We start from the raw sequence: 24191 nt of genomic DNA on the forward strand, positions 1-24191 counted from the left end.
TAAGCCTACGTATATTCTGAACACAAAACCCACTCCAATTCTTCCTGGTCCAAACGGCATTAAAAGCTCAATTTAAACCACAATTCTGAAACGAGTATGGCCCGCGTGGCGTTTAATGCCCTGATCCAGCAATGACATCTGATACCTTGCGATGCGGGCCCCATCCAAGTGGTACCTGAACAAGTAGAGTCATGCTTACATATGTTGAACCGATTTGGATAGCTTTCCGTAGCTTGAAGAAGTTTTACAAATACTTTTACTTCTCCACTTGTACCATCCAATAAAGCCGGTTATTTGCGGCTCATGCTGTCTTACGCCTCGGCGTTATCTTCGAAATTGGGAACCGAATGTCGCGAGTGCCTCTTGCTTCATTGCCTCGATGGTGCAAAATTTTGTACGCACTCCTACGCTTATTAATATTCCACACGAACCGGTTGTGTTAGTTTTCCAAAGCAAATCAGCTCTATTTCAAGCTTTCAAACTTTGTTATTTTCCCAGGGAATTCTGCTGTCGATAGGACAGCTTTATAAGTGTGCACCATCCAGAGTCACATTTGCTTCCTCAACGAACTTCTTTCCAGCCACACCTTTTTCAGGCTTTAATTACTCTTCAACATGGGTTTGCTATCGCTTGGAACGCCCTTGGACTGGCACGAGCTGAAGAAACATAACGAGCATGTTCGTGATAACGGTATCGAGCAGCTTATTAACATTTTTCGCCAGCATTCTACGAGGCTGAAGGACCATTTTTACTGGGGCGATGAAGTTGAATATATGTTGGTGGATATCGATGCCTCCAAGAAGACTGCCCGTTTGTCCATTGATAAAGACCATATTCTTGACGACTTGAACGATCCAGAGAAACCTGAAATTTCAGGCAAGGCAGTGGACAATAACGTATCGTTCCATCCGGAGTACGGTAGATACATGATTGAAGCCACACCTCTTAGACCATACGACGGTACTTCCCTTGAGGATTATGTATATGTTGAGGAGAACATGGTGAAAAGGCGAGAGGTTTCCCAGTCGGAGCTTCCCCTGAACATTATTCCATTGACCTTGACTACTTATCCTCGCATGGGATGTGGTGAGTTTACCTCACCCAAGGCGAAACCTATTGGCCCAGCTTCCCAGTCGCTCTTCTTACCTGACGAAATAATAAATAGACATGTCAGGTTTCCTACGCTTACAGCAAATATCAGGAAGAGAAGAGGCCACAAGGTTGCTATTAATTTGCCAATTTATCCAGACATTCATACAAAGCTCATCGACGATAGCATTCCTAAGCGTGACTTGTTTCCATCGGATGAAGAGCCTTTCATTGGTGCTTCTCAGCCTGGACATGTGTACATGGACTCTATGGGATTCGGTATGGGCTCATCCTGTCTTCAGATAACGGTGCAGCCATCAGACATTCACCAAGCGAGGTACTTGTATGACGCTTTGGCACCACTCACACCAATCCTCATGGCTGTATCGGCCGCTGCTCCTATCTTCAAAGGATTTTTAGTTAACCAGGATGTTCGCTGGAATGTCATCAGCGGGGCTGTTGACGATAGAACATTCTTGGAGCGTGACATTAAACCTTACAAAGGATCTGACTTCTTTGGTGGATTGGATGTTACCAGCGAAGTTAAAGAGCACTTTGAGAAGCTTGGAGGTGGCCCAGGTGTAAATGGTGATCACATAATTAACAAGTATGGTGACACCACCATCAAAACACTCGATGGTAAGCCTATACAGAAGGTTCCAAAGTCAAGATACGAGTCGATCGATACATACTTGGGAGACCATGGCTACCACGACGAGCCATACTTCAATAATTCCTACAACGACATTTACTCGCCAGTGAACAAGAAGGTTTACGACAAGCTCGCATCGACAAAGTACTTTGACCCACTCTTGGCTCATCACTTTGCTCATCTTTTTATTAGAGATCCTCTCGTTATTTTCAGCGAGAGAGTCAATCAGGACAACACGCTAGACAATGATCACTTCGAGAACCTTCAATCCACAAACTGGCAGACATTGAGATTCAAGCCACCGGCTTTATATCCGGAAGCCGAGAATCTTTCTCAGAAGCCTGGTTGGAGAGTTGAGTTCAGACCACTCGAGATTCAGCTTACAGATTTTGAGAACGCTGCCTTCTCCGTTTTCACCACGTTGGTCAGCAAGGCTATTCTCAAGTTCAACCCTAATTTCTACACTCCAATTTCGAAGGTTGATAAGAACATGAAGATTGCTCATGGAGTTGATGCTTCGACAGATGCCAAGTTTTGGTTCAGGAATCCATCCAAGTGGCGTCTTAACAACGAGGACTTCAAGGGGTACGACCTCACATGGTTTGACCGTTTTGTCAATGATGGGAACGATCTTTTTGATGATAATGGAGTTTACCTCAATGGCTACGTTGAAGTGAACAATGACGTGAGTGAAAACGGCACCATCGAGGATGATGCTTGTAATGACGTGAAACTTAGTGCTCTGGAGCTCATAGACGGTCTGGACACCTTCCCAGGTCTCATCAAGCTTGTGGTGAAATTGATAGCCACTGATCTTATCCCTGCCAATTGGCAGAACAAGAGCCACCATTGCAAGAGCCGGCAGTTTGCAAAAGAATTAGAACTCATCAGAAACTACTTGAAACTCATCAGCGGCAGGGCTTCTGGAAAGATCCCTACCATTGCACGTTTCCTCAGGAACTTCGTCTTGAGGCATCCTGACTACAAGCATGACTCCAAGGTCAACGAGAGAATTAATTATGACTTGGTGCAAGCCAGTGTGGCAATCACCAATCTCGACTTCAAGAACCATAGACCACTTCTTGAGGAATACTTTGGAGAGGAGGTCGCAGGCTACTTGTCGTCCCGTGGTACCCAGTAGGTACAGTCAATATAGAGAATTTAAACATCACACCACCACCAAGGAATATTTTGCAGCCATTAATATAACCCACTTTCGCTAAATATGAAGAATTCCAACCACCACCAAATGCTTTAGCAGGCTAAAGCACCATTCCCCTACTAGTTTTCTTGTCCTGCCAAAAATACCCAATGTTTTGCCCAGTGAAAACCGCCTTTGCTTGCTGTTTTGGTATCTGTCAAGAGGCGCGGCGAGACAAGAAAAGAGGGTCCCATACTGAACACTCAACGAGACACGTCTTCCAAAGAGGCTAAAAAAATGCCATAATAAACGAACCTTGAGTGGAAACAACTTTAAGTAAATTGAAGTATACTTCTTCCCCCTTCTCCTCGAAAAAGCCCCTCTTATACCACAAACGTGCCTCTTCACCTCTCGAGTCACTGCCTCCCTCACTCCCTATATTGGCTGCGAAAGTCTCCGGCCTGCACAAACCTCCTGACCGTATTCATGCAAAAATCAAGAGAAGCTACCGCGAGAAACACAAAGAACGTATCACCGCCTTGATATACCACACCGTTTTACCCCCAGACACTCGTGTATAAGTTACTCAATACCCATCAACACGCCTTAAGTATGGGGTTTTTCGATAGCGTCAAGTCCTTCTGGCACTCTGTCACCACAGACGACCACTACGCCAGTTATGGGTCACCTTATAAGAATTCCACCGCTGGTGGTTCTGTTGATCCCACTTCTTCCACTGCAAGATTAGCTGATTTGAATAACTCGCTGAGCCACTCGCTTGTTGGTTCCCGTACGGCTTCAACGACCAACGTTACCGGCTACAGACCTGGGTTGAGGTCGCTGTCGACCAATTTGATCAACCAAACTGGCAGTGACGTGCAAATGCAGACCTTGAACCGTGACGGTCTCCCACCTTTGCCTTCGGTTGATGCTTTATGGGAAAGGATTGAGAAATGGTTGGAAGAAGAATACCCCGAGTTGGAGGACAGTTTGAACGATGGCGCCTCCACTGCTGACTTGAATGAGTTCGAGAGAGACTTGGCTATTGGACCTTTGCCCGTAGAGGTTCGTCAGTTTTTGAAGCTTCACGACGGCCAGTTTCGTGGCGGTAAACCAACCGGCTTGATTATGGGCCTAAGCCTCTTAGATATGGAGAGCATTATGGAGGAGTACGCTGTGTGGGCTAAGGTGGCTGAAAGAATTGAGAAGCAGGTTATTGCCGTCAACCACCAGAAGAGCTTGCCTGAAGAGTCCACTTCGGCCTCCTTTTCTCAAAATGAAAAACAATTAAACAGCTTCCTTGCTCACCAGAAGTCCGTTCCTGTTAATGCCGTTCAGTCCTACTACATTCACCGCGGGTGGGTTCCCCTCGTCAAAGACCCATGTGGTAATTTGATCGGCCTTGACTTGGCCCCAGGCCCTGCTGGTTTGCGTGGTCAAATAATCTTGTACGGTCGTGATTTCGACACCAAGATTGTCATTGCAACCAACTTACAGGAGTTCTTATTCCAATTCATAACCGACTTGGAGGTCGGCAACTACCAAATCGACCAGTCTGAATCTAACGCCGATAACGGTTTCTTGGACAGTGCCCAGAACGATGACTACATGATTGGTGACGAAGACGAAGGCAATGGCGAACTTGCATTCTTGGACCGTGAAGGTACCGAGTTTGGTGCTGAGCTTAAGGGTAAGATTACTTACATTGAAGCCTTGAAGAGAAGAGCCTTGAAGAGATACAGCATTCCTAATGTTGACAAATTCCAAACTGCATTTACACCACAGAGGGTTCCTAGAAAGCAGCCTCTCGCACGTCCAGGAGATGCTTCTCCACTAGGGCTGCTTCTAGCAGTAATACCAAGCTCGTCAACATGGAAAGCTCCGTTGAGCTCCCAAAAGAAACTTTGATTGATGACAGCTCCAAGACCGAAGAGACCAAGACTGTGCAAGCTGATGAACCTGCCGAGGAGAGTCCGTCTAAGGAAGAGGAAGCCTCTTCAACCACAGAAGTCCCAGAAGCCAAGGATGAAACGACCGCCTCTACGACAGAGGAAAGCAAGAAATCCGACAAACACACCGAAATTGAACTCTAGTAAATTATAACGTACATACTTTCTTTTACAATTCACATAAACATGGAGAAAATATAGTGTAAGTCTGGTGGTAGTCCTCCCATCAACTGCTAGTGCGAGTAGTGTAGCCGCGTTATTGTTCAAAGATCAGTCTCAGCTATTTCTACCTTTGCAAGCTGATCCCTCCAAAGTCTGGCAATTCTTGTTATAAGTTCCTCCATAATGGAACGAGAAATGCCTTTTGATAGCTATGACGACGTTCTAGAACATAACATCAGATCAACAGAGCACGAAGGATATCAGGATAATAGCCAGGCAGAAGTCTCCCATGAACCTCCATCCTTAGAACAACAGCAGCATACATATTATAAGAATGGTCAGAAGGACCTTGAAGATCTTCAGCTTCTAGATCTTTCTCCACTAGCGACGTGGAAACTTTCGTCGTTCAAGAAGGGGTACGGTATCCCCCAGTTGAGAGCTGACACTCCTGATCTATATTGGCAATCTGATGGAAGTTCAGGAAACAACATGGAACATCAGACTAATGATGGTGGACAGCTTAGTCACCCTCATTCTATCACCCTTCAATTCTCCAAGAAAGTGTCTTTGGAGCGCATTTGCATATTCACCAACTACCAGTTGGACGAATCGTATACACCGCTGAAAATTAAGGTGATGGCGGGCGGATCGATTTGGGACTTGACTGACGTTTGTGTGGTGAAACTAGAAAAACCAATTGGCTGGTCCCATATTGTCTTTAATGGTGTTAGAGCCGATGGGCTCTTGAAATGTTTTGTTGTTCGGATCATCGTATTGGCCAACCACCAGGACGGAAAAGATTCACATATTCGGGCTGTTAGGTGTCTAGGTAAAAAGTCACATTCGCTGATGGTTTATGAACCAGCAGCAGACAAAGCTCTTAAGCAACAAAGTGTTGCTTCTGGATTCACTAGTGTTTCGGGTATTCTGTTGAATAATCACTCATTTGGTGAACTACCTACATCGCTACGCCGAGCTGATTCGCTTGATGGCATTTCTATTGAGGAGACAGACGAAGAGAACCTCGTGGAATTCGATCCTACAACCTCTAAAGTTCTAGATAACGTAAATGACGTGTTGGGGTTCAACACGGGGTTTGAAAGTATTGAGCTTAAAAGCATATCATCGATTCGGTGATCAGGCATTAATTTTCAAGGAAAAGTCCACAATCTTGCATCCCTGGTGGATGGACGACGTCGAATAAATGTCAATGTCGTTGCACAAGTATGTACTCAAGTTTTGCAATGTCAAGCCACCAGAGCATTCCAACAAAAAGCTCTTGTTTGAACCCTCGTAATGCTTCTTCAAACTCTGAGCAACCTTTTGCAAGTCTGGGCCGCTGAAATTGTCCAACATGATGACATCGGCGCCAGCATCGATAGCCTCCTTTGCATCGTTCTCTGTGCTAACTTCAACCTCGACCTTCACGGCAAAACCACAGACCGATCTTGCACTCTTGACAGCCTCAGTAATACTTCCAGTAGAAGCAATGTGGTTATCCTTAAGCATGACCATAGAACTAAGATCGTATCTATGAGCATCCACTCCTCCCACTAGCATAGAGTACTTTTCAAGTTGTCTGAGACCTGGGGTAGTCTTTCTTGTTCCTGCAATAAGGCCATTGTAGCCAGACTCATCAGCAAGCTTCTTGGTAACGTGAGACTGGGTAGCAATGCCGGAAGATCTAGCCAACAAGTTAAGTGCTGTTCTCTCTGCAAGGAGAATCTTGTTAGCAGGACCACTGACAGTAGCTACAACGATCTTTCCGTTCAGTTTAGCCAAATCGTTTTCTGACACGTATTGGCCTTCCTTATAATGCCATTCCACCTCGAGCTCACATTGCTTGAACACTTCAGCAGCGAATGGAACACCACTGATCAAGCCCTCGCCCTTCATATACAAGGAAGCTGTTTCCTGTTTGTCTCCAACGACAAAAGCACCATAATCAAAAGAAGGAACGTCCTCGGTTAAGTAATCGGTAACTTGCTGTTTCCATTTTCCATTCACTGGAAGGAGGTTGGCGTATCTGGAAGCCATTGTATAGTGGTGGTGATGTCAAGCGAAATTTTCTGGGGAATACCAAAAACCTGGGGCCCGGAGATTTTCGTGAATCCTGCACCACCTCATTTTCCCATTCCATTTGAAACTGCTTAAACTTTGGCTAGCTTAGAATTGGGATCGTTTCATGGCAGGAAATGAACCTTCTCGGAAATCACAGAGTATATTGAGCTTCCCTGGTGGGTCTAGCACAAACGCTACGACATGCAAGCTATGTGGAATGGCCTATTACGCGTACCTCAAGAAGGACAAGGAAGTTCACCAAAAGTACCATGTGGGCTTTGTGAATGGCATCAAATGGGGTCTGAAGTCGAGGGTACTCAAGAAACTACGGTTAAGACAAGAAGCGAAAGATTCTGTTTTTGAAATAATACGGGTTGATGGTGGCATCGCTTCAGAAGTAGCGCGTGTTGAGAAGCTACTAGAGTTCGTTAACAAAGAGCTCGATGCCCCACCGTCTAATAATGCATGGAAGAACCAAACACAAGAGTCCATCCCCGGATACGCCTTTGTGGTTCTTGTAAAGGGTTTGGCTGTTGGTCTTTGCGTGACAGAACCCATCTCTGACGTGCAACACCAAGGGAAATGGATGGTCTTTAGGACACAAGAGATTGTTCCTCGTCAAGTTAACCAACTGATCCGCTTAGGTATCTCGAGGATCTGGATTGCTCCCAAATGGAGACGTCTAGGGCTCGGAAATCATCTATTAGAGGCAGTATGCAAATATCTGGTGCATGGCCTTACCCTAAAACCAAACGAGGTAGCCTTCAGCCAACCGAGTTCAGCAGGGTCTCTATTGGCAAAAAACTTCAATGGAGTGAAACACAAGAGTGGTGAAATCCTCTTGCCAGTCTATATTGAAAATGCATGAACTAATCGGTAAACACCGTTTTCGTAGCAAGTGTGGTGATGCCATTGTCAATCCAGCCATAGAAGAAAGCGGTGATACTTCCATTGATACCAATTTTTATACCACGAGGAACGGCACCCGAAAACAAACTTTTGAAGCCCTTTCTAAGCACCAACTTGTAAGCGGTGGAAAGCGAGTCCTTGTAAAGCATGCTGCCGTTCTTCGATTGAATGTTAGTCTTGATAACATCAAGAGGCTGGGTAAGAGCAATAACCGCAGCTGCAGATATACAATGGAGACCTATCAGCTGCCAGGCAGAGTGCTGGAACTTGAACCAGTTTTGCTCATCCGATTGCTTGTTGTGTGGGTCTATTAATTGTCTGGTAGCATTGTATGTCGAGAACCAGGCTGCTGACGAACCGATCTGACGAGCAAATGTGATGAATGTACCTGAAAAGAAGCCCTGAATGCCTTGAAGGGCATACATTTGACGAATAGTGCTTAGAAGGGTCAATGCTGGAGTCTTGTTAAACTCTGTTTTGAGAGCGTCAAGAGCAGATGGTGATCTAACAGCATGTGCTGACAGGAATTTCTGACCGCTTTTACCAGACTTGAGCTGTGAAAGAAGACCAGTGGTGTAGTAGGCGTGTGGAGAGACATATTGTCTGGAGAAGATGCTCTGGACCAGTTTATGATGCTGCTTTTCAACACCAGTGATGTCTATGTTCTTTTCTGGGAAGTGGGCAATCTCATTGGCCAAGATCTGGTTCTGGATCATTGTGATCTTGATTCTTTCTGTTGGAATAATCAACACAGTTTCCATCGTAGCACTCATGGCACCGGCAATGACCACACGGGGAGCACTAGTCCTCTTGGTATCGTTTCTTGACTCCATGGCCATGAAATTCGAAGCCCAATTGTACAGCAAGAGACGGGTGAAGTTTTTCATGACATTCCCCGTCACCAAAGCACTGCTACCTTTCATGATATGGTTGATTGCCGACGGCTGGAAGCCAGGCGCATTGAACTTCTTCAATTGCGCAGAGTTATCCAACTGGTGCATTGTTTTGAAGAAATCAAGCGGGAAAGTGACAAATGCTGCAAAACCTGCTGACGAACAGCCGGCCACTAGAGCCGTCAAAAGGCTGTCTCCATGTGAAGGTGTCTCCATGGCTAGCTTATCTAGAGGAGATGATAATTGTGTTGTAGTAGCAAGTGCGGTGTCTGGGTGCGGCCATACACTCCAGGCCATAGGCTGCCATGATAAAGGTCAGTAAGAGAGGGATAGAGGTATTAGTAGGTGTTCTAATGAAGAAAAGTAGATATGGAAGATTGCTTGGAACGCAAGAAAATGTAAAAAATGGTTCGACCGAGTCTGGTTCACGGAAAGCTGATTTTTCAGTCCGAGTCCTCGGTGCGTATACGGGACATGCCTAGCATTTTGGTCAACAGGGTCCATCAAAACCTATAGCAGCTTGGAATTAGAGTCACATCCCCCCTGTGAAGCGGCAAAGAGGGTCCACAGTTGCTTAATACGGGCTATCTAAATAATATCGGTAGAATACCACAATATCCCGAAAACACACTCAAAACCACTTTTGGACCCCGCCAAGAATTGCCTAACGATATGGACAACCCCCATTGTCCCAAACGCTGAGCGAATGAAAGCGCACAAGACTCCAGCCAAGATCCCATTTAAACCTGCTGGCCCAGAAGAAGAGCAAAAACCACCTATAAATGGCGAAGAATCCACGTTCGTGCCACCATAACCCTCATGAACCATGGCTGAGAAGAAGCACGGCGTTTACAGGGACATTGGGCTCCCTCCAGCACGGAAGAGAAGCTGTGACAAGAGAGAACGGTTTGAAGCGTTAAACATTAAGCTGGCACAAGCCCGCAAGAGAGAAAGCGATCGGCGGGATCGATATGAGAACTTGAAACAGGCCCCTGCAAGAAGAAGAAGCTGTGACGAGAGGGAACGGTTTTACAATTTGAATAACGGAAGAACCGATCGGCCCCGAGCCTTGCCGATAACGAAATCCATCTGGCTGGCTTTTATTTGTCATGCTTACAAGGGCTGAAGGGCTGAAGAGTCGGGTAACCAGTTGAGATCTGCTGGTTTGCAGCCATTCTGAGACCCTGAAGTGTGGAAGTCATGGAAATCTGGAACGGAACCCATTTTTATTTTACTTTTTTTTTTTGTCAATGGAATGTCACACGGCAAGAATTTCCTAGGGGGTTTCGGGATTTTTAAATGCATTTCGTATCCTTAATTGGCAGCAACACCAATCCATTGTGATCTGGGGGCAGACGCATACTTAGACGAGTCATGGTGGTAAGCGTTAGTCAAAAGCACGCATGTGCGAGGACCCTTGTCCAGTTTTTTTTATACCAATAAACATAAGCCGAAGAAAGCCGTGGGATCAATGCACCGCTGTCAAATACCTACATTACCTCTAACAATGACGAATCCATTTTTTACCTTTTTCGTCTGTGGCTTCGTCGAGGCCACCCCGCCAATGGCTGCAAATCTCGCTTGGAGGTGTCTCGACCACAATGGCACAGACAGTCCAGTACTCAACATACTTGACAAGAAAATAAAAGAAAATAAAATAAACAGGGGAATTCTGCCATTGTCGCTTGTGTATGAAACATTTCCAGTTTGCTTCTGTTTCATCTTTATGCTTTCTTATCTCGCTGCCTCTTTGTGTGTCCTTGTTACCGCACCAGAGTCAACGCCGTTCAACGCCCTGGTTTCAGAATAGCAACCACGCAGATTCTTAGATACCCGAGGTGATAGCAAAAGAAGAAGTCTAAACCAACCCAGGGATAAACATACCGGGACTATTAATGACCAAAATACTAATTAAACTTTGTTCATCGGCCAGCCCCCAGTCCTTTGACGATATTCACATTCTCTCTTCTCGTCTCGTATCCATGCGCCCTGCAACTGAGACATCAACAGCTACTGCACGTCGCTACCCTAATCAAAACATACTCTCTCATCACATATGCGTTTCTCCTACATACCCTGATACAACAAAGCGCCACTATATATCAAGAGATATTTCCGTACTTGTGAATCAATTTCTTTCTGACTCCATAAATATATTATTTTCCAAATGCCTCTGCTGCCGCCGCCCAGGGAGCAGCAGCATGCTCGCACCGAACCTTCCACTCCCCTACGAACAAGACCTCCAACAAACACATCTTTGCTGGTACCGCTGAGTGCCCGCTCACGACTTAGTTTTGTTACGCTTCCGCCTGATGATCTTACGCTGGTGTTGGGACGGCCTCCAACTTGGAAAACTCCAGATGCTCCACATTCACAAAGGCCAGACACTAGCCGCCGGCAGTCCGGTTTGTCCCAGCATTCCCTGATACACCTGTCCAGACGCAGTTCAGGACCTAATTCACGTCATGAGTCGGTTCTATCGACCCCACGCTCTCGTCGTTTGAGTGATCATCTCACGGTGAGACGTAAGAGACGTTCCTCTACGGGTGCTACATATGTCTCCGGCTACCACGGCTCCATCACCAAAGACTTTCTTCGAAACTTCTCCAGAGCATTGCTACATGACCAGCACCATGCGCCGCCTGAGTATGAAAGTGAGAAGGTTTTCCAGGCGCTAGATCATGAACACCGGCTACATTCCTTGAGTCCTCAGGACCACACGCGGTATAGTGAATTCGACTACTCCTTGCCGTTGCCTTCTGACGATGCAATGAAATCGCCTCCACTGACGGTCGAACAAGTGAGCCCGTCGCCTGTTGGCACGCCTAAAGCTGCAGTTCCTAAGCCAGAAAAGAAGCCGGCCTTCAAGTCTTACCTTGAGCGTATTCTAGAAAGCAGGAAACGATCATCAATGTTTGAAAATGAATCTCCCGAAGACGTTGAGAATGACCTTCAAGGTGTCAACGATATTATCTCCACATCAAAGTTTGTCATTGAGAATACTATCCAAGGACTACCGGAGTTCACAGATAACCAACAATCTCCCAACGAGCTCAATATCAAATTAGCTGAACCGCTTGCTGTGAATGAAAATGCAATTCACACCGATGACGAGGAATCTAGTGAGGGTGACTACAAAGCCCCTGAATTGACTAGACCCAGAAGGGCCCATCGGCCATCTTTAGACTTACAGAAAACCCCAGAGTATGAAACCTACGAATACGATGATGCCAACAGGTTCGACGCTTCCCAGCTAGACTCAATGCTGATAATTCCCGAGAAGCATGAATCGCCGCAACCCATGAATTTCCAAGATGATTTCGATGATATTCCCCAGCATCCATCTTCAGATCAAGGAATCATTCTGGGTCATTTCACTATAGACAACGACGATCTAGAAGATAACCCTGCCCTTCAGCTACAGCCTGGTCTTTCATTGAGTGATGACGACCAACCAAGAGAAGCTAAGGGAACGTCAAAGCAGTCCAGTAACCGTCGTATCACTGTTGCGAGCGGCACGAAACGGACTCGTTCGGCGAATGCATTACCAATCCCCAAATACCTCTTGAAGGGGATGGTTAGTACTGTGAGTCACTTACCAGACCATTCAGGTCCGGCTGGATCAGCAAGAAAAAGCCGAAGATCAACAGATTACCACCGGCCCTATTACAGGTGGTTTTGAAAAGCTCAAACGATTTCCTCCAACAAACCATGTCAACTTTGAAAGCCTATGCTGAGCATAGGGGCTCTGAGCGTATTGCCATTCAAGATGCTGTATTATACCTAAATCGTGTGAAGATGCCATCATTTTCCACGTCCGAGATGAAGAGAGTGGCTAAACTCGCTCATGACCTATTTCCATTGGAGACACTTGTTTCTTTAGATAACAGTTTGCAGCAATCGACGATAAAGAAACTCAAGCAGATGGAGCTCTTGAAGAATGGCGAGGACAAGACCGAAGACCTAGCACAAGATACTGCTTCATTCAGCGAGATTCAAAAGCTGGAAACTAATTCTGAGACTGAGGTGTCTCTTGATGACAATGATGACGATTATTAAATACTTTTAATGCTATTTACAAGTGCACCTCTTGAGCGGACGATTTCTCATTTCCTGAAAGTGTCTGCTTTTGGTGCACTAATTTATAAAGCTCGAAAATTGCAGCCGGTGTAACACCCTGTATTCTTCTGGCTTGGCCAATTGTCTTGGGTTGAACCATGTTGAGCATCAGGCAAGCTTCGTTGGAAAGCTTGAGTTTACCTGTGTTGGTGTAGATGTAATTCTCTGGGAGGAGCAAATTCTCATCTGCTTCAAATGCACGAATATGGCGTTCTTCTCTCTTGAGCCATGGCTCATAGCGACTTTCCACGTCTATCCTCTGCTTTTGCCATCTTGATAAGTTATCGAAATACTCTGGAAGAGCCCCTCCAAGAACGACCTTGGGAAGATTGGGTAAAATGTGGTCAAGAGTCACATCGTGATATGACAACAATTTCCAACCGTCCACCATTGTCTTCTTGTTGACCTTATCAGCGAGGTTGCCAAGAACAGGTGCCCAGCGAGCTCCTGACAATTCGATACCCTTCAAAAAGGACCTAATCTTATTGTATTGGTCAATTTCTTTGGAAAAGTGCTGAAATCTCTCCTCACCGACAACACCGGCCTCATAGCCTTTCATAGTGAGTCTCTGGTCGGCATTGTCCGCACGCATTGTAAAACGAAATTCCGACCGGGAAGTAAACATCCTATAAGGTTCCTCGACTCCCTTTGTGATAAGGTCGTCAATTACAACACCCGTGTATCCATCAGACCGGTAAAGTTCCAAAGGAGGCTTGTTTGCCAGTGCAAGTCCAGCGTTGATACCCGCAACACATCCTTGAGCGGCAGCCTCTTCATACCCAGTGGTACCATTAATTTGACCTGCAAGATAGAGCCCATGAACCAACTTTGTTTCAAGAGTTCTCTTAAGTTCTCTAGGGTCGACATAGTCATACTCCACACCGTAACCAGGCTGAACCATAGTAACGTTAGCACACCCAGGGAGAAGTCTTACCATTTGCTCCTGGAGCTCAGCCGGTAATGTACATGAGATACCGTTGGGGTATACAATATCAGTGTCTAATCCCTCCGGCTCGAGCCAAACTATATGAGACGTCTTCAGAGGGAACCTGATTATCTTCGATTCGATCGATGGGCAGTAACGAGGCCCTTTGACCGTCTCACGAATGTGAATAGTTTTATCAAGATTTTTTGCCACAAGGTCGTGGAATTCGGGATTTGTAAATGTCTGATGGCACTGAACTAGTTGATCCTGAAGCGCCACTTTCTCATTCATGAAAGACATGGGTTGTGGTGGATTTTCCGAGTTTTGAGGAGCCAAATTGGAATAGTCTATAGTTTTTGAAGAAAGACGTGGTGGTGTTCCAGTCTTCAACCTTCCAAGACTGAACCCAGCTTCGTTGAGTGTTTTTGATAAACCAAAAGTGGCATCTTCACCCATTCTTCCAGACGGAAACACTTCCATACCTATATGGATCTCGCCACCAAGGAACGTTCCCGTTGTAATCACAACACCATCACAGCTTAAAACAGTACCATCGTTAAGACACACACCTTTAACAGTTCCATAGGATCTGCCTTGGTTATCGTTACTGACCTCTGATGGTGATATGATGATATCCTCCACCAGTGCTTCAAGCACATTAAGGTTCTTATAATTTAATATCACCTTCTGCATTTCTTCAAGATATATCTTTCTGTCGATCTGGGCTCTTGGGCCTTGGACCGCTGCTCCCTTAGACGCATTAAGTATAGTGAAATGTATACCAGCCTTATCCGTGACTTTTGGTGCCACACCATCTAAAGCGTCCACTTCTCGTAGCAAAGTTCCCTTTCCAATACCACCCATGGACGGGTTACATGATGCTGTTCCTATTTTATTTATCTGAGGTGTAATAAGGGTGGTGGGCGTACCAGCACGAGCCGATCCAGTGGCCGCTTCACATCCAGCGTGTCCACCGCCAACAACGATCACAGGATGATGCTGAGCACTTTCTAGTTTCCTTGATAGCTCGGCATTTATTGTTATGCTTCTCTTGGGGATACGTAGGCGGGCTACTCGAGAAAACATGCCTAGTAGTTAAGGACCATCTATACTCATCTCGTTTCGCGCAGATCTGATAAGGCTAGTAACTCATCTCATCGAACTACCATATACACCTAAAGAAATGGCTGGAGACGAATTAGACGACGGGCTTGAATATGAGGTTGATTTTTCGGATTCGGAAACAGTACCTGTTAAGGATGAGCTGATCGTTGCAAGCAATGGTGGAGAAGGAGATGCCTCAGAAGATGAGACCAGTCCTAAGGAAAACTCAAAGAAGAGAACCAAGAATCCTAAATTACAGGAAAAGAAGAAGATTAAGATGGATATGGATATTCAAAGAAAAAAAGACTTGTCTACTGAATCTTCTACGGATGTTATAAGTGACTATGTTAACGACGTTATTAGGAAAAGGAATACCGAGCTCTCAGCGCTAGAGTTGTCTGAACTTTACCTCAAGAAGACCGATTTCAGATCATCTGCTGAATTTGATGAGCCACGTACACTTGATAACTTGTCAAAGTTTATCAACAACAGGTTCGGCAATATGCTTCCTTCTACAACTCCAGGCAAGAAGAACAGTAAGAATAAGAAGGATAAGAAGAACAAGAAAGGCAAAGACTCTGGAGAACAGAAGGCATCTAATGGAGATGCTAAGGAAGAGCGTAAGTTCATTGCCATTATGTCTATGTCCGCCATTAGAGCCTGCGATGTGCACCGTGCTCTTCGAGAAATTCCAGGATCATCTCTTAAACTCATTAACAAGAACAAGCTTCATGTTGACCTTAAGCTTGTATCTACCACTTGGTCTCGTGTTCTTTGCTGCACCCCAGGTAGACTTGCCAAGGTGTTGGCTGCTGAAGAACTGGGTTTGTCCAAGGATGAGGTTAAGATTGTGCTCGTGGACAATTCTTATCTCGATCAAAAGCTTCAAAACATATGGCATATTCAAGAGACTATAGAGGTACTCAAAGACTTGGCAGATGGTGGGGCAAAAATTTATTTGTATTAGTATCTATAGACAACTAGGTTGCCAGCAAGGGAAGGAACAAATCTTTGCTAGCTTTAAACTGTTCGCTTACTCCTCTCGCTATTATCTCTATGCTTGAAGTCTCTATAGGCAGCTCAGCCTTATCATTGAGCTTGCTCAAGTATGACTGGATGGCATCGTCGCCAGCTTTCACGGTCAGAGTCCTCGTAAAGTTAAGCACAAATATGATGTTGGCGAGCGTCTGTTGTACTTGTGAGGAGGGTAACTTCTTCTCTCCCGCAGATTTATTGGACGACCCATTTTGCTCAAGTTCTTCATCATTATCCTTAGGTGACTCGGATGATAATGTTTCAGCATTGGATTTCGTAGTCTCAGGATACTCAAGAGCCTTGTCAATCACGCTTAACAAAAGCTTTGTCTTTTCTTTGGCGAAAATATCCTTGATATGCTTGTTAGTGAAATATGAGATCACTCTCTGTTGTTGGAACTGGTCCAGGTCAAGGAGCTCTTCCACAAAGCCGAACAAGATTGAGTGCACTGAAGGATCAGCTCTAGATGGCAAGTCAGCAGATTCATTAACATTAGCTGCTCTAATAGATGAAATAAGATGATCGCCAACTGAATCTTCATCCATTTTTGAGTTCAATGCAGATGAAAGGGCCTTGTTGTAAAGATCAGCCAACAAGGAGTCAATGCGTGAGACAATCGAACCAGTGTCTTTCTGAAAGACTCTGAAGATGAAGTCTTTCAACTCTAGTACTAGGCTTAGTATGCCAAAGATAACATCTTTTCCCTGATTGTCTTTAAGCATGCCTGTGAGGTCTGTGACAAAAATGTCGAACTGTGCAACAAGATCCTTAGTAATGGTGTCGTTACCTTTGCTGACACTTTCGGAAAGAGCTGTGCTTTGTGACTTCACGGAAGAATCCAGGCCCAGCTTGGCGACAAGACGCTGCATCTTGCCAATGACATTATTATCTGACGATTTGGTTTCCAGCAAGATCGTTTTCATGGCACGGAGCCAGGTACGTAAGCCATTATGTGACTGCTCAAGACTGACAGTCTTGTATGATCCGAGGCGCAGAATATTCGTCAAATATGTCTCGATATCTTCGTCCATGGAACTTATGATTTCATCCGAGAAAAAATCATCATTGTGGCAACCATCCGATTCCGATGCAGCCATCAGACTCTTCAATGACAGTAATATCGATGCATCACCCTCTGTGAGTGTATGTATATGTCTTTGCGAAGCCTCGTGGAAGCCTCTGAATGCTGATTTAATAGAAGTAGACATGAATTCATTTGTGAAAATGCTGCTTGAAATGTAGCATTCTCTTTCTTCATAGTTGGCCAAACCCCCTACCTTACTTGCTCCAGACATAAGGTTGTAGAGGATGGAAAATATAACAGTCCCAGATGCAGCTGTTTCAGTCTGTTGGTTTGCTTCAAACAAGGAAGACACAAAGGAAGTAAGCAAGTTACGACTGTCATCGTAGTAAGACTGGAGTGATTCTTCGTAGCTTGGAGATCCTGTAGCATCCATCTGAATGTCAAAGTGTATCTCGTCTTCTTCGAACCAATGGTGAAAGCCAATAAGCTGTGAGGCATTCCACGTTTTCAATTGCTTGAGACGAGTTTTGATTTCGCCGTCGTTGACAAGGTAATCATTTATACAAATTGCAGCAGACTCGATAAATCGGAAAAGTTTGTAGAAATTAATATTGGATGCATTAGGATGTTGCAAGGCATCCTTCGTAATAGAACTCAAGTGAGCCCATTTGAGGTTTATGATCTTTGAGGTAATTGACTGCAATGAATTGGTCTCTTCACCATCATGATTGACAATAATGTAAGCAAGGATGTAGTTGACTATGGGTATACTGGAAGCGCTCGTCAATGTGTCACTTCGGGAAGATTCGGTATCAGCGTATTGGTAGTCATCATCGTCAAACTCTTCACTCAAGAAATCAAAAGATTCATCCTCGAGCCATTGTTTGTTTTCGGTTTTCTGGATTACGTCCTCAAGACCCAGAAGAGAGTTATTCGTAACCGCATCACCTGTGAATGTATAAAGTGCAAGCTTCTTCTCTAGATAGGACACGAAGTTACGCTTGAGCTTAGCATAGCTCGTGACGCTGTGGTCTTCGGATAGAAGTATATTGCCAAAAAGCTTTTCGATTGTGTAGTATATCTTTGCAAGGTGGACCAAAGACTGCGTCCGTTTGAGAGAGTCGGTCTGGAGCTTCAAGTCATACCCAATAAGTTCATTGTTGATAACATTGTTAAGAATAGTCCTCTTGGACTGTTCACGAGCAGTCTTGACATTTTGTTTCCTTAAATCAGAATCAAACTTGGAAAACTTGTTGTTGCCAAATGCAACGTAGTTAGAGGACTGAAAAGACAAGTCAGCCAACGTATTGTCTATCTTGTGAGCAGTGACACTCATCGTATCAATCTCTTCAGCAATTCGAATCAAGTCTCTGTATTTACCACCAACCAACAAATGAAGCTCGTCCTTTGCCTTGGTGATATCTTGATGGTAGTCCTTATGTAGCCTTTGCACTTGAGGAACAGTATAACGTGCAAACACATCATCCACAGAGAACTCTATAAGCTTCTGCATTGTTGGAATACTTGCTACCAGCATTGCTGATGCAGAAGATTGAGATGAGACTGACGCTGTCAGTCCTTTTCGCTTATCCATAGCTGTTTGGTGAGCTGGTGGTTAGAAATTGTTAGTCGCGATTCTGCACTCGCTAAGTATGTAGCATCCATAGTAAGCTAGACTAGTGATGAAAGTTGCACATCTTGTAAATCTGCTAGATTTGAAGAAACCAGCAGATCAAAGATTTCTTTGTAAAGTGGATTTGAGAGCTTCGCTAATTGGAGAATTCTGACCTGTTCAACTAAGCCGTTGGAATATGGAGCCAAGTGTTGTAGTAGTTACTGGAAGTACCTTCAGAACAACCTGCTCTATAATGTCTAACATTTCGTCGTCACATAAAGGTCTTCTGTCTTGGCCATACATATCTTGTTATCCGGCTCTTAGCGATCTCTGGTGGTCTGACTCTGATGTGGAAAATTAAGCGCGGTGTGCACTTGCCTCTTTGGGAAAAACTTCACCAGGGAAAAGTTTTACTCTGAAACCACTTCAAGGTCTGTCTGTCTGTGATGGAAAAGAGGTCAAGGAAGCGTTCTAGGAACGGGTGCTTCACTTGCCGAAAGCGGAAGAAGAAGTGTGACGAGTCTCTGTATCCACAGTGCAGAAACTGTAACACAAATGAGTTGCAATGTACATGGCCAGAACATGTGGTTGAAAGCAAAACGCTACGACAAACACCTGAAAAACAGAAGAAGCTGCAAGATCCACCTTCAGAGACCCCCAGTTCCTCAAGTCCTCCAAAGCCAGAGCAACAAGTATTGGCTACTACTGTGGATCCCGCATCGTTGACTCATCTGCTACAAACACAAGAAACCCAACAACCACACAACCAGATCCGCCGACGCTTATCTGAACCATACGACCTTGCAACAAGTAAGCTTCTAGAAACCATCCCAGCCCAGGAGACACTAGAATCTGGGGTACCACAGATTTCGCAGCCAGTCCAACTCGCACATAGTGGGGCGCCGCAGCAAGACGAATACCGTATCTCTAAGCCCAAAGCTGGAATACTACACGAAAATCGAAAAGGCAAGAACTACTTCTTGCAAAGAATAGCCATGCAGCAGGACTGTGTGGAAGAGGAAGAAGAAGACGAAGATGTGTACGGTGAGGGTAAGGTGAATCGAGATCTCATTCGAAGCTACATAGCACGCCAGATGGATCTTGGGGATACGTTTCCGCAGAAGTAAAGGAAATCAGAAGGTAAATAGACAGGAATAAGAATACTAGCATTTTGGGGAATATGAGTGTGATGGGTGTAGTCTGTGTGGTACCTTGGTGGGCCCATAGTGAAGAGATCTGAAAAAAAAAAAAAAAAAAAAAAAAAAGTTATCTGAAAAATCTGAAAAACATGAAAAATTACAAAACAGCAAAAAACTCCCAGGGAAAACAAAAGAATCAAAATTTAACCCAACCTTCCTTTTTCCACTACCTTGCTTGCCTGACCTTTTTACCGTTGCCATACCGAGATCGGACTCAGGCAGTCAGGTCTAGATATAGCAGGACCTGCATGGTAGGGCAGCACATCTGGATTTACACGGTGATGCGTGCGAAATCCTATTTTTCCTCTAGAGTATATAGAGTTCAGCGTCTCTTTCTTCAGAAACCCGGTTTTGCTTCAGGCTCTACAATCCACCGACATCTTGTCCCTGTTAATGCAATAGTCTGGCACTGTTTTGCTCCATAATGACATCTCTACACCAAGAGCCAGGGGCTTATTACGCCGACCAGCTTCCCCAAACTTACTATAACTCGCATGTCCCACAACATGCCATTATCAACAACCAGATAGACCAGCACGAACGTCCGCAGTTCTACCAGGCCGAAAATGGTAACTCCCATCCACCTTACGATGCTAACGAATCTCCTCATCATGAATACTATCAGCAGGAACCTATCACCGCTGGTGCTCCTGTCATCCCAGAAGCTGCTCCAAGACCTGCTCCCACTCAGATACCCCAGCCACATATGCCTCCACAGCCTCCAATGGATCAGCCTGCTGAGCAGCCGTTCTACGTGAATGCTAAGCAGTATCACAGGATATTGAAGAGGCGTATCGCCAGAGCCAAGTTGGAGGAAACGCTTAAGATTGCAAGAACCAGAAAGCCATACTTGCACGAGTCAAGGCACAAGCATGCCATGAGACGTCCTCGTGGTCAAGGTGGCCGTTTCTTGACAGCTGCTGAAATTGCTGAGAAGGAGAGATTGGAAAAGATGAAGAGCATGGAGAACTCTGATGATGGAGATTCCAAGCCAAATGGCTCTGACGCCCAAAAGAAAAGTGACACTTCCGAATCCGGCTCTTCTGCCAACACTCAGCACTCCTCCCCTGCTACCACTGAACATTCAGCTGTGGAGCAAAAAGACGTTGGGGAGTCTATCTTCCAGAATCTCATCAGCGAGCCTGGTAATTAAGTGTAACAGTCATTAATTGGCATAAGAGAGCTTCAAAAGCTGCTAGGTGATGTCATCCTCACCGACAACAAAAAGTGACTACTGTTTTACGAGTACCTATAATGGGTTTGGCGATGGTTCTATTTCATTTCTCCCTAGACGTTTCTTCCTATTCGTTTGTTCATGTAATTTTAATAAAAAATAAGTTGACCACTATGAGGCATCAGCAACAACTGCTTGAGCCGAGTCACTTAACTGATTCAAAGCACCAATTTCTCCTACTCGCTTAATGTTTGCAACAGCAAGGAACCTGATTTGCTTAAAATCTTCATTCTGGACGTGAGGGACAGGATCGAAAGGTTTCAACAGAATCGAGACAATTCTAGAGAAGTTGGAACCATAAGCGGCACTCTCAAGGTCAATTTCATTAATTGCGACACTAGCTGCGTTGGGTCCACCAGTGATGGTGTTCTCCGCAACATTAGTACCCTTCAGAATGCCTGACAAGAGAGTCAAGTTCTTACAAAGTTGCTCCACTGTTGGTTGAAGTAAACCTTTGAATTGTCCTTGTGTGAATTGCTCGGAGACAATCAACTGTGATAAGCCCAATGTGGCAATCTTTTTGTCTTGCAAATTTGCAAATTCTTCGGTTGTGGGTAAGATGAAACTTGTTGTGATTTGCTGGAACACTCCCTGCTGAACTGACTCTATAAGATTAATGACAAATCCTGAATTGATTTGACTTTGCGTTTTGGCATGGAGGGTGTCGTTCAATGGAATGCAGCATAGCGACATCAAGAAGACGACAAAACGCTTGATATATTTCTCTGTTCTAGAAGTCTTCAATCTTGTCAATAGAAGAACTGCGACTTGATTCAAATGAACTGAAATCAAATCCATTGGGAAATATAAGAAGATGCCTTGTAACAAGTCAAAGCCATAAGTATCGTTGGCCCTCGATGCAACTAGTTTTTGGAATACTCCGAGTAATGGGACAAGCTCCTGAGAGTTCGATGCAATTGCTGTAGAGTCGTGAGCCATAATTGCAACAAGCAATCTAGTAATACCAGGAACATTACCACGGAATTCCCAAACAGCAGGTGACAAGAGTGGTTTGACAAGCGTTTTGTACTCATCGGGAATAGGCGAAGCCTTCAGGAAGTTTTCGAGTAGGTAAGCCAAGATTTGGAATGTATATGGCACAAACTCTTGGACGTCTTCACCAAGTATATTTAACAAAGCTGGTAAAATCAAGGATGTGTACTTTTTAATTCTCGTATCATCTTTACCGCCGCCGTATTTGATTAAGAGACCCAAACTTTCGAAAATATAGTGGGTGAATCTGGGGTTAGCGGGGTTCTTTGCGATGATGCTTAAGATCTTAAGCAATTGTTCAATGATGGTCAACTTAAAACTCTCTTCCACAACATCCTCGGCTGTGTTCAAAACTTTCATGACAGCTCTGACTAGGAAATCATTTTCTGAAAGTTTCTCTGGGGCAGAGTTGGAAAGAATAAGGGTGAACAAGTTGCTCAACAAATCATTGACGAAAGGTTGGATATCCAGCTTGTTAAATACAGGGGTGTGCTTGGAATCGGAAAAGCTGGTCATCGTCAATAATTTGTCAACAGTGATAGCAGCATATGTGTAAACCACCACATTGGAGTGCTTCAAATGATCAACCAAAAGCGGTAAGGTAGTAAGGAGCTGATCCTTTGTCAATTGATTTCTGAAAGTCATGATATATTTGATGGCGTCGACTTTCAAGATTGGAGTAGCATCGCCAGTCAAGTATGATGCAATGTTATCGGTGAAGAACTTAACCACATCCACGAGCATGTTTGTGGATGTAACACCAATATTAGTAACAGAGCCCTTAGCGGCTAACGAAGTGAACAAGTAGATCGCAATGTCCCTGTTTCTCCAGTCATCGTGTGATAAGAAACGGTTGACATATGACATGACAGTGCTGGTCAAAAGCTCAGTGTTGACATCCTTCAACTCTCTTAAGAAATCGGTGGAGGACTTTCTTCTGGAATCAAAATCGGATCCTTCCAAGTCTGATCTGACAAAGGAGATAGGCTCATCCTCGAAGGTCTCCTCGTCAACTTCTCTGAATGCGATATTCGGGAGAATAATCTTTTCAATGATTTCATTGATCGCTTGTTCGTTGTTGAAGTATGTCTGATATTTCACAATCTTTGTGATGGAGGTCAAGAATGCCAATGCATTCACAGCCAAAAGGTCGAATTTTGGTTGCTGGGTGACATATACGTTGATAAGTTCCCAAACGGAGGTAATAAAATTTGGAATCAATGGGTCGAACTCTTCAGCGTATCTTGTGACATGGAGAGACAACAATTCGATTATAGCTGTCTTGACCTTAATCAAGACATCGACATCCTCATCGTCACTGGAGTCGCCAACGAGGTTAGACAGGAAGCCCAAATATTTGTGTAGTATACCCATACCGGTGTTAAGATTATCTTCAAAAAATTCAGGAATATCCTGACAGTTAAGATCATAGTAAATTTGAACAAGCAATAACAAGCATTCCAAGTAGATGGTAACGGAAGCGGAATTGTTCTGGGCCACAGCCTCTGTGATAAGTTCGTCAGTCTTTGATAAGAGAGCCATAAACGGTTGTGCAAACTTGTCCAAAACCATCTTGATTTCCAAGAAGAGCTCATCTGAACGGAATAATGGTCTCCATTTCTTGAAGATGGAGTGTGCCACAAGCAAGATACCTCTGTTCAAAACAAAATCATCGGGAGACAACTTAGCAACGAGATCATCAATAAGATTCGACCAATTGTGTGGGAAGTCCAGCTCAGCAATAATAGATATGGTTTCACCTAGCTGGATCTGTAAGTTGTTTGGAAGCTTGATCATGACATTCAAGATCTCCAGTTTTAAGTATTGAACATCGTCATTGAACAACATATACTCGCCATCTTCGTTGACCCACTTTCTCTTCACCAAATTCTTCAAGAAAAGAGCAGCGGCAAGCCTCACAGCAGGCTCCAAGTTTGTAGAAGCTACCGTATGGAGCAAGTTGATGGCGAAGTGAGGTTGAGATTCAATTGATCTCAAATGCGATTCGGCTTGTTTGGCATGATTTGGATTAAGGGACTCTTTCAAGTATTGAGAGATGGTCTCCAAACTGTTTTCAGCCATTTTCT

At 44.6% G+C, this 24191-nt stretch overlaps 12 protein-coding genes across 12 annotated transcripts; 7 read left to right on the forward strand and 5 right to left on the reverse strand. All coding sequences in view use genetic code 12, as the record gives it.

The window, feature by feature from the left end:
* Positions 1-614: 614 nt before the first annotated feature.
* GCS1 (glutamate--cysteine ligase) lies at positions 615-2882 on the forward strand (the record flags this gene model as incomplete). Its single annotated transcript, XM_025488899.1, has 1 exon — positions 615-2882. One exon carries the CDS (start codon positions 615-617, stop codon positions 2880-2882), a length of 2268 nt encoding a protein of 755 aa, XP_025343215.1.
* A 612-nt stretch (positions 2883-3494) lies between these two features.
* SMI1 (Smi1p) lies at positions 3495-4975 on the forward strand (the record flags this gene model as incomplete). Its single annotated transcript, XM_025488900.1, has 2 exons — positions 3495-4670; positions 4745-4975. The coding sequence occupies 2 exons, from the start codon at positions 3495-3497 to the stop codon at positions 4973-4975; spliced, it is 1407 nt and encodes a 468-aa protein (XP_025343216.1).
* A 201-nt stretch (positions 4976-5176) lies between these two features.
* On the forward strand, positions 5177-6053 carry CXQ85_005304 (anaphase promoting complex subunit; the record flags this gene model as incomplete). Its single annotated transcript, XM_025488901.1, has 2 exons — positions 5177-6019; positions 6048-6053. The coding sequence occupies 2 exons, from the start codon at positions 5177-5179 to the stop codon at positions 6051-6053; spliced, it is 849 nt and encodes a 282-aa protein (XP_025343217.1).
* A 77-nt stretch (positions 6054-6130) lies between these two features.
* CXQ85_005305 (nicotinate-nucleotide diphosphorylase (carboxylating)) lies at positions 6131-7030 on the reverse strand (the record flags this gene model as incomplete). The annotated part of the gene is made up of 1 exon (XM_025488902.1): positions 6131-7030. One exon carries the CDS (start codon positions 7028-7030, stop codon positions 6131-6133), a length of 900 nt encoding a protein of 299 aa, XP_025343218.1.
* An 893-nt stretch (positions 7031-7923) lies between these two features.
* CXQ85_005306 (uncharacterized protein) lies at positions 7924-9072 on the reverse strand (the record flags this gene model as incomplete). The annotated part of the gene is made up of 1 exon (XM_025488903.1): positions 7924-9072. One exon carries the CDS (start codon positions 9070-9072, stop codon positions 7924-7926), a length of 1149 nt encoding a protein of 382 aa, XP_025343219.1.
* A 1951-nt stretch (positions 9073-11023) lies between these two features.
* Positions 11024-12915, forward strand: CXQ85_005307 (uncharacterized protein; the record flags this gene model as incomplete). Its single annotated transcript, XM_025488904.1, has 2 exons — positions 11024-12433; positions 12529-12915. The coding sequence occupies 2 exons, from the start codon at positions 11024-11026 to the stop codon at positions 12913-12915; spliced, it is 1797 nt and encodes a 598-aa protein (XP_025343220.1).
* Positions 12916-12998: 83 nt separating this feature from the next.
* Positions 12999-14986, reverse strand: MTO1 (tRNA modification protein; the record flags this gene model as incomplete). Its single annotated transcript, XM_025488905.1, has 2 exons — positions 12999-13006; positions 13033-14986. 2 exons carry the CDS (start codon positions 14984-14986, stop codon positions 12999-13001), a joined length of 1962 nt encoding a protein of 653 aa, XP_025343221.1.
* A 97-nt stretch (positions 14987-15083) lies between these two features.
* Positions 15084-15921, forward strand: CXQ85_005309 (uncharacterized protein; the record flags this gene model as incomplete). Its single annotated transcript, XM_025488906.1, has 2 exons — positions 15084-15860; positions 15913-15921. 2 exons carry the CDS (start codon positions 15084-15086, stop codon positions 15919-15921), a joined length of 786 nt encoding a protein of 261 aa, XP_025343222.1.
* Positions 15922-15984: 63 nt separating this feature from the next.
* On the reverse strand, positions 15985-18576 carry CXQ85_005310 (uncharacterized protein; the record flags this gene model as incomplete). Its single annotated transcript, XM_025488907.1, has 1 exon — positions 15985-18576. One exon carries the CDS (start codon positions 18574-18576, stop codon positions 15985-15987), a length of 2592 nt encoding a protein of 863 aa, XP_025343223.1.
* Positions 18577-19124: 548 nt separating this feature from the next.
* ZCF4 (Zcf4p) lies at positions 19125-19805 on the forward strand (the record flags this gene model as incomplete). The annotated part of the gene is made up of 1 exon (XM_025488908.1): positions 19125-19805. The coding sequence occupies one exon, from the start codon at positions 19125-19127 to the stop codon at positions 19803-19805; it is 681 nt and encodes a 226-aa protein (XP_025343224.1).
* Positions 19806-20301: 496 nt separating this feature from the next.
* HAP2 (Hap2p) lies at positions 20302-21030 on the forward strand (the record flags this gene model as incomplete). The annotated part of the gene is made up of 1 exon (XM_025488909.1): positions 20302-21030. One exon carries the CDS (start codon positions 20302-20304, stop codon positions 21028-21030), a length of 729 nt encoding a protein of 242 aa, XP_025343225.1.
* Positions 21031-21222: 192 nt separating this feature from the next.
* CXQ85_005313 (importin-alpha export receptor) lies at positions 21223-24186 on the reverse strand (the record flags this gene model as incomplete). The annotated part of the gene is made up of 1 exon (XM_025488910.1): positions 21223-24186. The coding sequence occupies one exon, from the start codon at positions 24184-24186 to the stop codon at positions 21223-21225; it is 2964 nt and encodes a 987-aa protein (XP_025343226.1).
* Positions 24187-24191: the final 5 nt, after the last annotated feature.

The sequence above is a fragment of the Candidozyma haemuli genome (genome assembly GCF_002926055.2).
Source record: "Candidozyma haemuli strain B11899 chromosome Unknown J_2014730914, whole genome shotgun sequence".
Taxonomy (NCBI): Eukaryota; Fungi; Ascomycota; class Pichiomycetes; order Serinales; family Metschnikowiaceae; genus Candidozyma; species Candidozyma haemuli.